Source organism: Meles meles, chromosome 20 (assembly GCF_922984935.1).
Source record: "Meles meles chromosome 20, mMelMel3.1 paternal haplotype, whole genome shotgun sequence".
Lineage (NCBI taxonomy): Eukaryota > Metazoa > Chordata > Mammalia > Carnivora > Mustelidae > Meles > Meles meles.
Window position 1 is genome coordinate 26,320,019 of NC_060085.1, and position 17,335 is coordinate 26,337,353.

General features: G+C 36.8%; 1 protein-coding gene and 1 pseudogene across 1 annotated transcript in view; one reads left to right on the forward strand and one right to left on the reverse strand.

The window, feature by feature from the left end:
- Positions 1–17,335, reverse strand: part of DNAH12 (dynein axonemal heavy chain 12) — a 247,019-nt gene that overhangs the window by 191,489 nt on the left and 38,195 nt on the right. Inside the window, exons 11-16 of the mRNA XM_045992256.1 lie at positions 16,219–16,375; positions 15,501–15,592; positions 14,331–14,509; positions 11,868–12,003; positions 1,449–1,574; positions 419–553 (exon numbers count right to left, since the gene is read on the reverse strand). Coding sequence (XP_045848212.1) covers positions 419–553; positions 1,449–1,574; positions 11,868–12,003; positions 14,331–14,509; positions 15,501–15,592; positions 16,219–16,375 — 825 coding nt within the window. The remainder of the gene's footprint in view (positions 1–418; positions 554–1,448; positions 1,575–11,867; positions 12,004–14,330; positions 14,510–15,500; positions 15,593–16,218; positions 16,376–17,335) is intronic.
- Positions 5,185–5,711, forward strand: LOC123933205 (annotated as a pseudogene).

Here is a 17,335-nt window from a genome sequence, read left to right on the forward strand (position 1 = left end):
CAACTTTATTTTTTTAAAGATTTTATTTATTTGAGAGGAAGAGAGAGAGAGCATGAACAAGGGGGAGGGGCAGACTCCCAGCTGAAGAGGGAGACCAATGCAGGACTCGATCCAGAACTCTGGGATCATGGTCTCAGCTGCAGGCAGACACTTAACTGACTGAGCCACCAGTCACCCACACTGCAACTTTAAATATCAACTTCACCTGATATGAAGCAAAAGATATGGTTCCATCTATTTTACAGATAGAAAACTAAGTCACAAGAAAGATCACATAAGTAGTACAAGTTCCAGGCCCAAGAGTCGGACCCCTCTTTGCCATAGTAAGCATGTTTTTCTATATTTTTCAATGTATGCAAACATGTCCAGTATTAATCTATAAGCCTGTCAGAGCTATTCTCTTCTTTGTTTATCACACCTGTTGCATGCGGTCCAATTCTGCAAATTCTGTAAATTCTTCCATGCTCCGTGATTCCTTTTCTATTTCCAAAATCAGTTTCTCTCTCTTGGCAATTAGCTCATTTTCCTTTTTATGTTTAGCATTCTCAATGAGCTTTTTAAAAGAAAATTTGATCAGGTTAATTATTTTGTTACAAAGGAAACTTACAAGTCAGAAATCTGAATGCTTTGTATGGTAATAAAAAACACTACAGAAGTAAAAATGAGTACAAAAATGTAAACTAATATAAAAACACAAAAGAATAATAAACCACCCAGAAAATTTTTCCTAGCTCTCTGAAATGACTGTAATGATCTTTTTACATTAATTAGATACTTTATTTAACAAATGCTGGGATAATAGTAGAAGCTACCTCTTACTGAGCACATGTCAGGAACTACCCAATACCTTACTTACATTAGCACAGTTATTATTATTATCAGTTCAGAAATGAAGAAATTTAGGCTTATAGAAATCAAGAGGCACGTCCAATATCACAAAGTCATAAAAGCCAAAATCTGCACTAGAACTTCGGTTTATCTGACTTGTTTTTTCATTACTATATCATCTCACTTTCCACTTTAGGAGAAGCTGGTTTACACTAGAACTGTCCCAAAAATCTAAAGTATATTCAGTCTGATATAAAATTCTGAATCTGCTACTTCTTTTCTGATACTGGACCAGTTACTTAACTTCTCTGAGACTCACTTTTCTCATCTGTGAAATGGGGAAATAGAAATACCTGCAATTTTTGCAGGTATTATATGAATTACTAACTGCAAAGCACTTAAGGCAGTGCTTACTATTATTACCAGTCTATAATAGTTCTGACCTCTTTAATGTCTGTCCCACTTCTCACCAGACCCTGTATTAAGCCTAACAGCCTGTTCTTAACCTGCAGGACCATAAACCCCAAACTTGTATTGACAGATATAATTTTTAAAGATAGATCAAATAAATGTGCTTAAAATGTCAGAAGACAAAAATACATACTGAAAAAGATATTTACCTCATCATTTTCATCAAAGATGGGATTAATTTTCCTAGGCCACATAAGGGTAGCTGAATTTAAAGCTAAGTCTTCTTGAGAAAATAGGAAGACATCTAAAAAGTAATTCATTCGGCGTTTGGATTCCTACAAAAGAAATTCCAGATATAATACACCATGTAGAAAAACTAAAGCATGGAAAAGAGAGGAACCAAAAATTTCTAATACTCTAAACAAGGTTTTGGAAACATGTCGTGTTTATGAGGGCAGAACCAAACTCTCACTATTTGTAATTTATACAATGGTATATGTAGACATCCCAAAAAAGTCTTCTGATAAACTATTAAAATGAAGAGAAATAAAAAATATATAACATTTTAATTTTTTTTAAGATTTATGTATTTATTTGAGAGGGAGAGAGAGCACACACACTCACCTGAGGGGCAGAGGGGCAGTTAGAGAGGGACAGAAATCCTCAAGCTGACTCCCTGCTGTGCACAGAGCTTGACTATGCAGGGCTTGATCCCAGGGCCCTGAGATCATGATCTGAGCCAAAATCAAGAGTCAGCCACTTAACTGACTGAGACACTCAAGCACTCCAATATACAACATTTTTAAAGTTAAGGTTTTTAAAGAAAAAAGAAATTTCAGAAATTAAGAAAAAATCAAGTGATCAATATGAATTTATATATAACAAATTTTATATTATAGTGCAAAGTATAAAATAAATATCTATAAGTCCATAGTGATGTAAATAAGTAACTGAATAAATTAATAAGGGGAGAAGAAGACAAATCTCCCATGTAGAAGAATTCCAAATAAATTATGTAGCTACTCTACTCTGGGAGAATGTTAACTTCCCAACTCTGAAGTGTGGGCTGCAAATAATGACTTCTTTCCAGAGAGGATATTATGGAAAGGGAGAGAAAAGAGTGGAGAGACCTGATAAATACTACTTCAGACTGGTGATCAAGGTCAACATCAATAGTGGTAAGTCATGGTGATAATATGTACCCTTGATATGATGTGATGAAAATGGCATTTACCTTTGTGATCCTCCTTCAGACAACCCACTACCTCAGTTTAATCATGAGAAAAACATCAGAAGAATTCCATAACAGGGCTACCCTCTGATATACCTGACCCATACTTCTCAACACTATCAAGGTCATTAAAAACAAAACAAAAGAGGGGGAGCCTGGCTGGCTCAGTTGGTGGAGCATAAGACACTTGATCACAGGGTTGTGAGTTCAAGCCTCATGTTGGGTGTGGATGTTACTTAAAAACAAAACAAAATGAATCTGAGAAACTGTCAGAACCAAGAGGAGCCCAAGAAGTCACAATTAGATATAATGTAGTGTCTAAGATAGGCTCCTGAAACAGAGAAAGGACATTAAGTAAAAACTAAGAAAAATTGAATAACTTGTGGACTTTAGTTAATAATGTATTGATACTGGTTTATTAATTCTAACAAATGTACCATACTAATGTAAGATGGTAATAATGAGTAAATTGAGTTGGGGGGAGGGGCAACAGGGACTATGTAATATAGGATCTCTCTGTACTATCTGCTCAAATTTTTTTTAAGATTTCATTTATTTATTTGACAGAGAACACAAGTAGGCAGAGAGACAGGCAGATAGAGAGGAAGGGAATCAAGCTCCTGGCTGAACAGAGAGCCCGATGCGGGACTTGATCCCAGGACCCTGGGAAGGCAGAGGCTTTAACCCACTGAGCCACCCAGGCTCCCCTATCTGCTCAATTTTTATATAAATCTAAAGCTCTTCTGAAAAATAAGGTCTATTAATTTTTTATAAGTTAATTATATTTTGGGTGCCTGGGTGGCTCAGTCATTAAGCATCTGCCTTCAGCTCAGGTCATGATGCCAGGGTCCTGTGAATCGAGTGCCACATGGGACTCCCTGCTTGGCAGAAAGCCTGCTTTTCCCTCTCCCACTCCCCCTGCTCGTGTTCCCTCTCTTGCTGTGTCTCTGTCAAATAAATAAAATCTTTAGAAAAATAAAAAATAAATTAAATATATTTCTGTATTCACGTAATAAAAAGATTTAAAAATTTAGTATATGTGCTGCCGAAGCGAGCACAAAAAAAAAGATTTAAAAATTTAAAGATATCATTTAATGTAACATTAAAAGATATTAAGTACCTGAAAATTTATCTTAAAAAGATGTGTACAACTTGTATAGAGGAAATTATAAAATGCTGAGAGATTTAAAGAAGAGGCAAATAAATAAAAGAGATATCATGAATTGGAAGTATATATGTATAAATGTGCCAATTCTTTTTTTTAATGTGCCAATTCTATTTAATGCATTCCTAATCAAAATCTTAACAGAGTTTTGTGGAATGAGAAAACAAATTTTAAAATTTATATTAGAAAGGTCCTAATTCTCAAAATTTATTATCAGTCTGAGGCAATCTCAACCAAAATCCCAAAAGGTTATTTTATGAAATGTGATAAGCTAATTCTAAAATTGATATGAAAATGCTAAGGGTCAAGAACAAGCAAGAAACTTGGTGAGGAAGAATGAGGGGACATGCTTTACCAGGTATCAAGACTTATTATTGCTAGAATGAGACCTATAAATCAAGAACAAACTGATGGTTGCCAGAGGGAAAGGGGTGAGGGTAACGGCCAAATGGGTGTAAGGGATTGGGAGATGCAGGCTTCTAGTTATAGAATGAATAAGTCATGGGAGTAACGGGTACCGCACAGGGAATACAGTCAATGATATTGCAGGCGTGTTATATGGTGACAGGTGGTAGCTACACTGTGGTGAGTATGTATAGAGATGTTGGATCACTATGTTGTATATCTAAAACTAAAGTAACATTGTGTGTTAACTACACTCAAATAAAAAAACAAAAATTAAAAACTAGTGGCTTAAAGGGGGAAAAAAGATGTATTATTGCTATCACAGTTAAGCTGTTGTAATTAAGTCAGCATGGTATTGATTCCAGGACAGACCGAAAGGCCAATGGAACAGAAGAGAGTGTCTTAAATTAGATCTGCATAAATATGGACGCTTAATACATGATAGAGGTGGCACTGCAGAGCAGCAGGGAAGGGACGGTCTCTTTAATAAACATATAATTGCTCATCTATGTGGAAAAATAATTAGGATGGACCGCATGTCATTCACAAAAATAAGATTCTAGGAAGACTGAAAACCTAAACCTGAAAGGCAAAACTAGACAGTTCTAGGGGCGCCTGGGTGGCTCAGTGGGTTGAGCCTCTGCCTTCGGCTCAGGTCATGATCCCAGGGTCCTGGGATAGAGCCCCACATTAGGCTCTCTGCTCAGCAGGAAGCCTGTTTCCTCTTCTCTTGCTCTCTGCTTGCCTCTCTGCCTACTTGTGATCTCTATCTGTCAAATAAATAAATAAAATCTTAAAAAAAAAAAACTAGACAGTTCTAAAAAAGAATACAAGAAAAAATCATCATGACCTTTGGGTAGGGAAGGATTTCTTAAACAAGACACAGAAAGCACTAGGTATAAAAGGAAACACTGAGGGCACCTGGGTGGCTCTGCCAGTTAAGTGTCTGACTCTTGATTTTGGCTCAGGTCATGATCTCGGGGTTGTGAGATCAAGCCCTGCACTGGGCTCCACACTGGGCATAGAGCCTGCTTAAGATTCTCTCCCCTCCCTCAGTCCCTCTCCCCCATCTCTCTCCATCTTTCTCTCCCTCTCTCTCTCCTTCTCTAAAAAGGGGGGGGGGGGGCTCTTCCTGTTCTCCACCATGGTGGATCAAGATGAAAAGGAGAACCGCATGTGGGAACTTTACATTTGCAAACTTTGTTTCAACATCTGTGTTGGGGAGAGTAGAGACAGACTGACCTGGGCAGCCAAGATGCTGGAGCAGCTCACAGGCCAGATCCGTATTCTCCAAAGCTAGATATACTACTAGATCTTTTGGTATCAGGAGAAATGAAAAGACTGCCTTGCCGTTCACTGCACAGTCCGTGGGGCAAAGGTAGAAGAAATCCTGGAGAAATGTCTAAAGGTGTGAGTCAAGAAAAAATAACTTCTCTGATATTGGAAACCTTGGCTTGGGTCCAGGAGCACATCAATCTGGGGATCAAATATGACCCAAGCATTGGTATCTATGGCCTGGTCTTCTATGTGGTGCTGGGTAGACAAGGTTGCAGTACTGCAGATAAGAAGCAAAGGACAGGCTACACTGGGGCCAAACACAGAATTAGGAAAGAGAAGGCCATGTGCTGGTTCAAGCAGAAGTATGATGGGATCATCCTTCCTGGCAAATAAATTCCCATTTCAATCCAAAAGGCCAATAAAAACGTTAGAGCAAGAAAAATAAAAAATAAAAAAAAGAGGGGAACATTGTTCCATTTAACTGCATTAAAATAAAGGATTTCTCTTCATCAAAAAACACCACTAAAAAGTTAAAATAAATCAGAGTTTAAAAAAAAAAAAAAGGATGCTTACTAATCACATCTTCAAAACTACTACACTGAGCAGCATGCTTAAAAAGTTTTGTATATACTTTATCACAATTAAAGAAACAAAACAAAAACAAAAAAAACCAACAAAACCCTCTTACAAATCAATAGAAAAAGAGGGCACTGGGTGGTTCAGTCAGCGATTACGTTCAGCTCTGGTCACGATCCCAGGGTGCTGTAATTGAGCCCTGTGCTGGGATCCCTGCTCAGTGAGGAATCTGCTTCTCCCTCTGCCTCTCCCTCTGCTTGTCTGTCTCTCTCTCTCTCAAATAAATAAATAAAACCTTTAAAAAAAAAAAAGAAAAGAAAAAACACAAAACCCCGAAGAAAAATAGGCAAAACCATGTAAAGGCATTTCACAAAAGAGGAACTCTGAATAGTCAATAAGCATATGAAAAGTTTTGGAAAGGAGGAGGAGGTTAATAACTAAGAAAATGACAAGATTGAAAAACTCACCTCAAAAAAAGAGAACAAGAGGCAGTACTAACTGCCAGGAACCTACTCAGTATGGATACAAGTAAGATGTTAGAACTATAGTCCAGAATAACAATTATAAAGATACTAGCTGGGCTTGAAAAAAAAGAAAACATAGAAGACAGTAGAGAATCCCTTTCTGAAGAAATTAACTAAAATCTAATCAAAGTGAAATTAAAAAGCTACTAATGAAATGCAATAAAAAATGGACGCTCTAACTGCTAGGATACATGAGGCAGAAGAGAGAATCAGTGAGAATTAGTGATATAGAAGATCAAATGATGGAGAATAAAGAAGCTGAGAAAAAGAGAAATAAACAACTACCGGATCACGAGGAGAGAATTCAAGAGATAAGTGATACCATAAAGCAAAACAATATTAGAATAATTGGGATCCCAGAAGAAGAGGGAAGAGAAGGGGGGCAGAAGGTATATTGGAGCAAATTATAGTTGAGAATGTCCTTAATCTGTGGAAGGAAACAGGCATTCAAGTCCAGGAGGCACAGAGAACACCCCTCAAAATCAATAAAAATAGGTCAATACCTTAATGTTAGTGAATATTCAATAATAGTGAAACTTGCAAATCTCAGAGACAAAGATAAAATCCTGAAAGGAGCTCAGGACAAGAAGCCCATAACCTACAAGAGTACAAACATCAGAATGGACGCAGACCTATTGACAGAGCAGGCTAGAAAGCACTGGAATGATATATTTAGGGTCCTAAATGAGAAAAATATGTGACCAAGAATACTTTATCAAGCTAGATGTCATTTAAAATAGGAGATTAAAAATCTTCCAGGACAAACAGAAACTAAAAGAATTTGTGATCACTAAACCAGACCTGCCAGAAATATTAAAGGGGATCCTTTAAGTGAAAAGAGAGCCAAAAGTAAAATAGACCAGAAAGGAACAAAAACAATATACAGAAACAGAGACTTTATGGGTAATACAGTGGCACTAAATTCATACCTTTCAATAGTTACTCTGAATGTAAATAGGCTAAATGCCCCAATCAAAAGACATGGTATCAGACTGGATAAAAAAGCAAGACTGACATGCTGTCTGCAAGAGACTCATTTCAGATCCAAAGACACCTCCAGATTGAAAGTAAGGGGGTGGAAAACCATTGATCATGCTAATTGATATCAAAAGAAAGCTGAGATAGCAATCCTTATATCAGACAAATAAGATTTTAAACCAAAGACTGTAGACTATTGTCATATGGTACCTTCACAGTACAAAAGTTATTTTTAAAAGGATAAGAAAAGTATTCAAATTCTTTTATTTTCAAGAAAATGCAAATTAGGGTGCCTGGGTGACTCAGTCGGTTAGGCATCTGCCTTCAGCTTGGGTCATGATACCAGGGTCCTGGGATCAAGCCCCACATTGGACTCCCTGTTCAGAAGGGAACCTGCTTCTCCCTCTCCCACTGCTGCTCCCGTTCCTTGTGCTCTCTCTCTGTCAATTAAATAAAATCTTAAAAAAAAAAAGAAAATGCAAATTAAAAATACAATGATTTCCACTCAACAGAACAGAATTTTTTCTCTTTTCTTTTTTTAAAATTTTATTTAAATTCTAATTAGTTAGTATACAATATAATATAGTTTCACGTGTATAATATACTAATTCAGTAATTCCATACATCACTCTGTGCTCATCAGAACAAGTACACTCCTTAATCCCCATTACCTATTTCACTCCCCCCTCCCCACTCACCTCCCCCCTTGGTAACCATCAGTTTGTTCTCTATAGTTAAGAGAACAGCCTAGCAAATTTAAAATATCTCACAAGAGCAAGCATAAGTAAGGGTGTAAAATAATAGGACTCTTAGGCATTGCTGATAGGAGTATAAAATTGGAATTACTTTAGAAAAGAGTTTTGCCTTAGCAAGTAAATGGGAAAGTAAATATATGTTATAATGCCTGGGAGAAATGCATGAATATATATACCAGGATACAGGCACAGAAATGTTCCCAGCAGCATTGCTATTAATAGCGTAAGTAGAAAACCAAATATCCAGAACAATAAAACTAAAATCACAAATCATTATATGGTTATATAATAGTGAATATAAGAAAGCAATGAAAATAAAGTTAAGAAACAAGGGCATTACTAAAAAGATTACCCACCATGACCAGGTGGGATTCATCCCTGGGTTACAAAGTGGTTCAACATTTGCAAATCAATCAATGTGATAGAACAAATCAATAAGAGAAGAGAGAAGAACCACATAGTCTTCTCAATTGATGCAGAAAAAGCATTTGACAAAATCCAGCATCCGTTCCTGATTAAAACGCTTCAAAGTATAGGGATAGAGGGAATATTCCTGAACTTCATAAAATCTATCTATGAAAGACCCACAGCAAATATCATCCTCAATGGGAAAAAGCTTGCAGCCTTCCCGTTGAGATCAGGAACACGACAAGGATGCCCGCTCTCACCACTCTTGTTCAACATAGTATTAGAAGTCCTAGCAAAGGCAATCAGACAACAAAGAGAAATAAAAGGTATCCAAATTGGCAAGGAAGAAGTCAAACTCTCTCTCTTCACAGATGACATGATTCTTTATATGGAAAACCCCAAAGACTCCACCCCCAAACTACTAGAACTCATACAGCAATTCAGTAACGTGGCAGGATACAAAGTCAATGTACAGAAATCAGTGGCTTTCTTATACACTAACAATGAAAATACAGAAAGGCAAAGTAGAGAATCGATTCCATTTATTATAGCACCAAGAACCATAAGATACCTGGGAATAAACCTAACCAAAGAGGTAAAGGATCTGTACTCGAGGAACTACAGAACACTCATGAAAAAAAATTGAAGAAGACACAAAAAGATGGAAGACCATTCCATGCTCTTGGATCGGAAGAATAAACACTGTTGAAATGTCTATACTGCCTAGAGCAATCTATACTTTTAATGCCATGCCGATCAAAATTCCACCGGTATTTTTCAAAGAGCTGGAGCAAATAATCCTAAAATCTGTATGGAATCAGAAGAGACCCCGAATTGCTAAGGAAATGTTGAAAAACAAAAACAAAACTGGCGGCATCACGTTACCTGATTTCAAGCTTTACTACAAAGCTGTGATCACCAAGACAGCGTGGTACTGGCATAAAAACAGACACATAAACCAGTGGAACAGAGTGGAGAGCCCAGATATGGACCCTCAACTCTAAGGTCAAATAATCTTCGACAAAACAGGAAAAAATATTCAATGGAAAAAAGACAGTCTCTTCGATAAATGGTGCTGGGAAAACTGGACAGCTATATGTACAAGAATGAAACTCGACCATTCTCTTACACCGTACACAAAGATAAACTCGAAATGGATAAAAGACCTCAACGTGAGACAGGAATCCATCAGAATCCTAGAGGAGAACACAGGCAGTAACCTCTTGGATATCAGCCACAGCAACTTCTTTCAAGATATGTCTCCAAAGGCAAAGGAAACAAAAGAGAAAATGAACTTTTGGGACTTCATTAAGATCAAAAGCTTCTGCACAGCAAAGGAAACAGTCAACAAAACAAAAAGGCGACCCACGGAATGGGAGAAGATATTTGCAAGTGACAGTACAGACAAAAGGTTGATATCCAGGATCTATAAAGAACTTCTCAAACTCAACACACACAAAACCGATAATCATATCGAAAAATGGGCAGAAGATATGAACAGACACTTCTCCAATGAGGACATACAAATGGCTATCAGACACATGAAAAAATGTTCATCATCACTAGCCATCAGGGAGATTCAAATTAAAACCACATTGAGATATCACCTTACACCAGTTAGAATGGCCAAAATTAGCAAGACAGGAAACAACGTGTGTTGGAGAGGATGTGGAGAAAGGGGAACCCTCTTCCACTGTTGGTGGGAATGCAAGTTGGTGCAGCCACTTTGGAGAACAGTGTGGAGATTCCTCAAGAAATTAAGAATAGAGCTTCCCTATGACCCTGCAATTGCACTGCTGGGTATTTATCCCAAAGATTCAGATGTAGTGAAAAGAAGAACCATCTGTACCCCAATGTTCATAGCAGCAATAGCCACGGTCGCCACACTGTGGAAAGAACCAAGATGCCCTTCAATGGATGAATGGATAAGGAAGATGTGGTCCATATACACGATGGAGTATTATGCCTCCATCAGAAAGGCTGAATACCCAACTTTTTAGCAACATGGACGGGACTGGAAGAGATTATGCTGAGCGAAATAAGTCAAGCAGAGAGAGTCAAGTATCATATGGTTTCACTTATTTGTGGAGCATAACAAATAACATGGAGGACATGGGGAGATGGAGAGGAGAAGGGAGTTGAGGGAAATTGGAAGGGGAGATGAACCAGGAGAGACTATGGACTCTGAAAAACAACCTGAGGGTTTTGAAGGGGCGGGGGGGGTGGGAGGTTGGGGAACCAGGTGGTGGGTAATAGAGAGGGCATATATTGCATGGAGCACTGGGTGTGGTGCAAAAACAATGAATACTGTTATGCTAAAAATAAATAAATAAGTAAGAAAAAAAGAAACAAGAGCATTACTAACATAATGTTGACAAGATGCAAAGGAATAGAAATAGTATGACTATTTATATAAAGATCTAAATGAGATAAAAATTAGCTATATTGATTAGGAATGCATATTTAAATGGTAAAACTCTAGAAATGCAAGGAAGTGATTACTAAAAAAGTCAGGATAGTGTTCACATCTAGGGAAAAAAGGAGACTGTGATGAGCTTCTAATGTGTTGGCAAGGTTCTATTTCTTCCCTGGGTGATAATTATGCAGTGTTTATAACATCTTAAATTACACAGTTTATGTTTTATGCAATTTGGGGTAGGTGTGTTATGTTTCATATTTTAAACAAAGAACTATAGTACAACATAGGTGAATGGACACATAATCTTGTGCTGGGGAAGGCATAAGCATACCACTAAATGTAGAAATTATAGAAGAAGGAAAAATTTTTTTTTTTTAATATTTTATTTATTTGACAGAGAGAAATCACAACTAGGCAGAGAGGCAGGCAGAGAGAGAGGAGGAAGCAGGCTCCCTGAAGAGCAGAGAGCCCGATGCGGGGCTCGATCCCAGGACCCTGGGATCACGACCTGAGCCGAAGGCAGAGGCTTTAACCCACTGAGCCACCCAGGCGCCCCAGAAGAAGGAAAAATTTTTTAAGCCCATGTTGTTTGAGGATGCACACATAGTTGGTGAGACTAAGGAATAAAACTGTGTGATTACTGTAGAAACCAAGGGGAAACCTCTAGGGGAGAGAGAGAGAAGGAGTTATGATCAGAAGGTCACATACAGAGGGATTCAGGGCTAGAGGCAATAGCCTATTTCTTACCTTCAGTTATGACAATATAGGTGGGCACTTTAAAATTTATGTGTTTGTATGTTTTACACAATTTCAATATGTTTATCACATTTTGCAATAAAAAGAAACTAAAATACGTAAATTTAAAATATGTAAATCAAAAGATTCTTACCTTGATCCGTAAAACCAACTCTTGAATCCCTGTAGTCCGGGCTTTTTCTACACAAGATATCAGATCCATCATCTCTTCTGTTGTCTCAGGAACTTTTAATGCATGCTCTTTAATTGCTTCAAATTCACTGCAAATACTGACATAATACTCTGCTTTACTACGGTTATGGTAATTAATACTATATTATACTCAATACATTTTCATGTGGAAGTTATAGTATATTAAAATTTTTTCTGCAGATCTCTTTAACTCTCTTGAATACCCAGTTAAGTAAGCAGTGTGAAACAGAGCATACTTAGGAATGGCAAGCAGGCCAATATGAATACAAAGAAGGGGTCATCACATGAAGCTGGAAAGTTGAGCAGGTATTAGACTGTGTTAGGGCTTGACAGTTCATTCTTGATTATCAAAAATTTAGGAGGGATGCATTAAAGTGGATAATGACAAAAAGACAGGTGATCCTATGGGGGCACTTTCTTCTTGCTAGAGCAGAATCCAAGTCCTTTGGAGAGACATTACAGCAAAAGACAAGGAGGCAAACAGAATGATTGAGAGCAAGGTGGCCGAAGCAGATGTTAAACCAAACTGTGAGCAAGCAAATTGCTCTTTAATGATTCTTAATTTATTTAATAATTGTGCCTTACATAGTGGCACACATTTCCTCCTTTGATGTTATCTATTTCAAGAATGGAATGTAAATAGAAAAGAATTATAGAATGGACTAGATAGAGGAATCTGGACAACTTTTAGCTGCTCTTATGTCATGCGTTTATAGTAAGATAAAGTTATTTTGTTGGAAGTAATAGAATTCCCCAGAAAAGTCACATATACTCCAAAAACAAATACCAAAAAAAGTCATGTGAAATACAAATCATTTTTTGATTATGGCACTGTCATTGCTCTTACTCAATGGGATTGTCAGAAATGGATGGTATGCCATCTTTGGTATCTTTTTATAGAATAGTACACTTTTATACAAAGTATGCCTGACAATACTTGACTTTTGACAGCCATGTATTTTTATTCATTTAAAATATTTATTGATGTGATAGCTCCCTTAATCGAGTACCTATTCTATGTCAATCATCATGCCAGTTGCTTTACAAATGCTATCTGTGATACTAACATTAGTTCTGCAAGGAGGGTATTATTTTTTTCAGCAGGCCTAGCCGGAAAGGAGGCTCAGAGAAATGGAATAACTTGCCTAGAGTCACAGAACTAGTTCATCACAGAGCCAGAATTCAAATCCAAGTCTTTCTGATTCCAAAGCACAGGATTTCCTCACATTGCTTCTGGGAAAATAAACATACTAGCTAACGTTGATTGAGTACCATGTTCTTTACAGGAGTTACTAAGATTCTTTGGGGGCCAGACAGGCAACAAATAAGTTAAATGAGTTGGATGAAGAGTTGCTTGCTCAGTGGATGAACCAACCAAAGGACACATTCCCTGCATAAAACAAAAACTGCTTCTCAGCTCCATTTACCACTGAAGGCTCAACATAGCATGGTCTTCCCACCCTTTCAAGAAAAGTAAAAGATCTGGATTGTGTGTGTGTGTGTGTGTGTGTGTGTGTGTGTGTGTGTGTGTAAAATCTTCTAATTTTGAAAGGTTGATAGCCAACTGAAAGTGGCTATAAAACACAGCATGAGACAAATAAAACTATTTGCAAGACCTATTCAGATAGCAGGCCACTGGTTTGTGAATCTGGTAGGCACTGCTGTCTCTATTTTACAGGTGACGAAAATAAACTCAGTGACACAAGTAAATATTGGGGTCAGGAACAATCCCTGATCTTCCCAATATCATTGAAAGTCTACAGGCCCTCCATTTTCATGCAACCTCTATCCAAACACTGGTTTATTTAAATTTCTTTCTTTTTTTTTTTTTTTAATAATTCCGGGTTGCCTCAAAACAACTCTCACACAGTATCAAGCAAAAACCAGTCCATTGAAACTACAAAGGAAACTTCTTAGGAGGCAGCTATGAGGGGCATCTGGGTGGCTCAGTCGGTTAAGCCTCTGCCTTCGGCTCAGGTCATGACCCAGGGTCCTGGGATCAAGTCCCCTACTAGGCTCCCAGCTTGGTGGGGCGTCTGCTTCTCCCTCTGCCCCCGCCCCACCACTCATGCTCTCTCTCTCATTCTCTCTCTTGCAAAAATAAATAAAATCTTTTTTTAAAAGGAAGCAGCTATGAAGAGAAAGTTGTAAGTACTTATATTTTAATCTTTTAAAAAATTTTTTAAGTTAGTTAGTTTATTTGTTTATTTATTCATCCATTCATTCATTTTAAGTAATCTCTCTACATCCAATGTGGGGATCAAACTCACAACCCCAAGATGAAGAGTCGCCTGCTCTTCCAACCGAGCCAGCCAGATGCCTCTCATAGTTTAAACAAGAGCTATATTAGTAAAATATTTCTTTTAGCCCTATAATTCTGAGTTTACCAATTACTTCTACTTACCTTTCATTTTCTTTTCTATGTTTTGAAGCTATGTCATTTAATAATATGTTTGCAAAGGTTTTCACTTTGTTTGTTAGGCCTATCTTCAAATCTTCACAATCCAAACGCACCATAGGGAAATGAACCCACTGAGGCAAAAGCATTATTTCTGAGGCAAGACTGAAAAATCTTTCTATAAACTTAAAATTAAAAAAAAAAGCATTTAAAATTCAGATCCAAGTATATTACTTGCACAGCTAAAATCCTTCAAAGCAAAGTACAAACTCTTGAGCAATGATCCCCTAAAATTGTCCTACATGGCTCCAACTTATGTTTCCAACTTCATATTCTAAATCTGTCATGTGATGCATTTCTGTGTTACCTGTTCTACAGCTGTTTTTGGTTCATTTGATAGTCTCTGAACACCCCTAAACCCTTTTGGTCTTTGTTCATGTTGCAGTCCCTCTATTCGCCACCTATAAACATTTACTTCAAAACCTAGCTCACTTTTCACTTCTTCAAGAAACTTCACCAATCTGGGGTACCTGGGTGGCTCAGTGGGTTAAAGCCTCTGCCTTCAGCTTAGGTCATGATCCCAGAGTCCTGGGATCGAGCCCCAAATTGGGCTCTCTGCTCGGTGGGGAGCCTGCTTCCCCCTCTTTCTCTCTGCCTGCCTCTCTGCTTACTTGTGGTCTCTCCTCTGTCAAAATAAATAAATAAATAATCTTAAAAAAAAAAAAAAAAAAAAAACCTTCACCAATCTTCCAAAGTAGAAACAATCATTCCCTCTTCTTTGCTTCCACAACATTTTGTTCACATTTCCATTCAAGTACTTATCTCCACATGTCATAGTTGTTACTCCTATGTCTGGCTTTGAGGCCAAATTAAAGCTCCTGAGGACAATGTGTATGTATTATTTATCTTTATGTCACCAAAATCTTGCTAGGTGTCTGAATATGATTGCTGAAGCAATGAATGAATAAATGAATCACTAAAGAAATTATTTGGTGAACATATAAGCTTAATAAAATCATATTCTGAATAAGAAATTCTATTAACTTTAACTGATGCATTTACTTTTCTGGAAAAAAATCCCTAATTTAAAAAAAGAAAGTAAAAAAATAAATAAATAAAAATAAAAATAAAAAAAGAAAGTCAAAGGCATTAATGAAAAACAGAATTACCACTTACTTCTGTGTATTCATCAAAAGTATGATCTTCTGCCTGAAAAGTCTCTATCATCTTATCTGCAGTTCCATCAAGAAGCCAATTGTATTTTTCAACTGAAAATTAATAATCTAATTTAAATTCAATAATAAGACCCATTCAAAATAAAGTGCTTTTTGATATGATCATGGAAAGAAGCAGACTATTTAATCAAATATTATTAATGGAGAATTAAATGTATTAATAGCGATAGAATAAAATAGACTTAACAGGAAAACCAGGTTAAATATGGCATTTTAAAATAAAGATAATAGTGTATGCGTTGATCTTACAATAACTTAGAGGTTCAGATAAGCCAGTTAATAGAAGATTTTGATTAAGAAAATGTCAAATAACTATCTTGACCCAATACACACTTAAAGAGACTGTAGAACGAGCTGCAGTCTCTTCAAAACTATTCTTCAAAATTATCTTAAGTTAAACCTTGATTTAGCTTTCTCCTTATTCCAACATCTCCTCTCTCTGCTTTTTTATTACTCTGCTCCTGTTAACATTCACCCTTTGGACTAAACAACAGAATTCAAGTTTAATTCTGCTAAAAGCCATGCCAATACTGACTTCTGGCTCTTCTTACTTTTTTCATGAAAGTCCCAGACAACCAAATACCTAACTAATTTCCACCAAAAATAAAAATGGTATTCTTTTATGATAAGAGGTGTAATATTACATATATGATATATACCGTATGTTTCATAATGTTTTCTTGCGCCTTCTAAGTTATGATGTATTGCCAACTTCAGTGTAGTAAGAGCCCATTCTAACACATGTTCAGGAAGTTGTGTGTCAAGATTTACAGTTGGTGAAGTTCCTGATAGCCAAGAAGGAACTGTTTGGACATTCTAACAAAAATTAAAATGACAGTTTATGAAATAAATATCTATTCAATTTGTCTATACATCGATCTTATACAATATTTTTAAACATTCTTTTCAGATTTCAGTGGTCCAAAAAAAGATAACCTAATACAAAATCATGATTTAAAATTGTATAGTTTGGGGCACCTGGCTCAGTCGATTACGCGTGCAACTCTGGATCTCAGGGGTGGAGATTTTGAGCATGTTGGGTATAGAGATTACTTAAAAATAAAATCTTAATTCACTCAGCATAATCTCTTCTAGTCCCACAGAGAGAGTCAATTATCATATGGTTTCACTTATTTGTGGAGCATAACAAAGAACATGGAGGACATGGGGAGATGGAGAGGAGAAGGGAGTTGAGGGAAATTGGAAGGAGAGATGAACCAGGAGAGACTATGGACTCTGAAAAACAACCTGAGGGTTTTGAAGGGGCAGGGGGGTGGGAGGTTGGGGGAACCAGGTGGTGGATAATAGGGAGGACACGTATTGCATGGAGCACTGGGTGTGGTGCAAAAACAATGAATACTGTTACGCTGAAAAGAAATTAAAAAATAAATAAATAAAATCTTAAAAATAATAAAATAAAATAAAATTGTATCATTTGTAGTATAATATAAAAACTTGAGTTAGTTTTCTATCATTCAACAAGTATTTATTGAATTACTATAATGTCTAAGTGATTATACTAGAAAGTAGAGAAAACAAACATGAGAGGGATCTAGTCCTTAAGAAGCTCACAACTATGTAGGGAAAATGGAATGGGAACATAAATATCAATTCCTAATGGTAATAAAAGTTCTAAGAAGGAAAACATCATTTTTAGCCAGGGAACTTTATCAAAGAGAAAGCACTTTCTAATTTAAAATAACTTAGAGGATGGAAATAAAACAATTATAACATTTTATGCACATATCCACTTTATGGTTTCAACATCATTTAAAA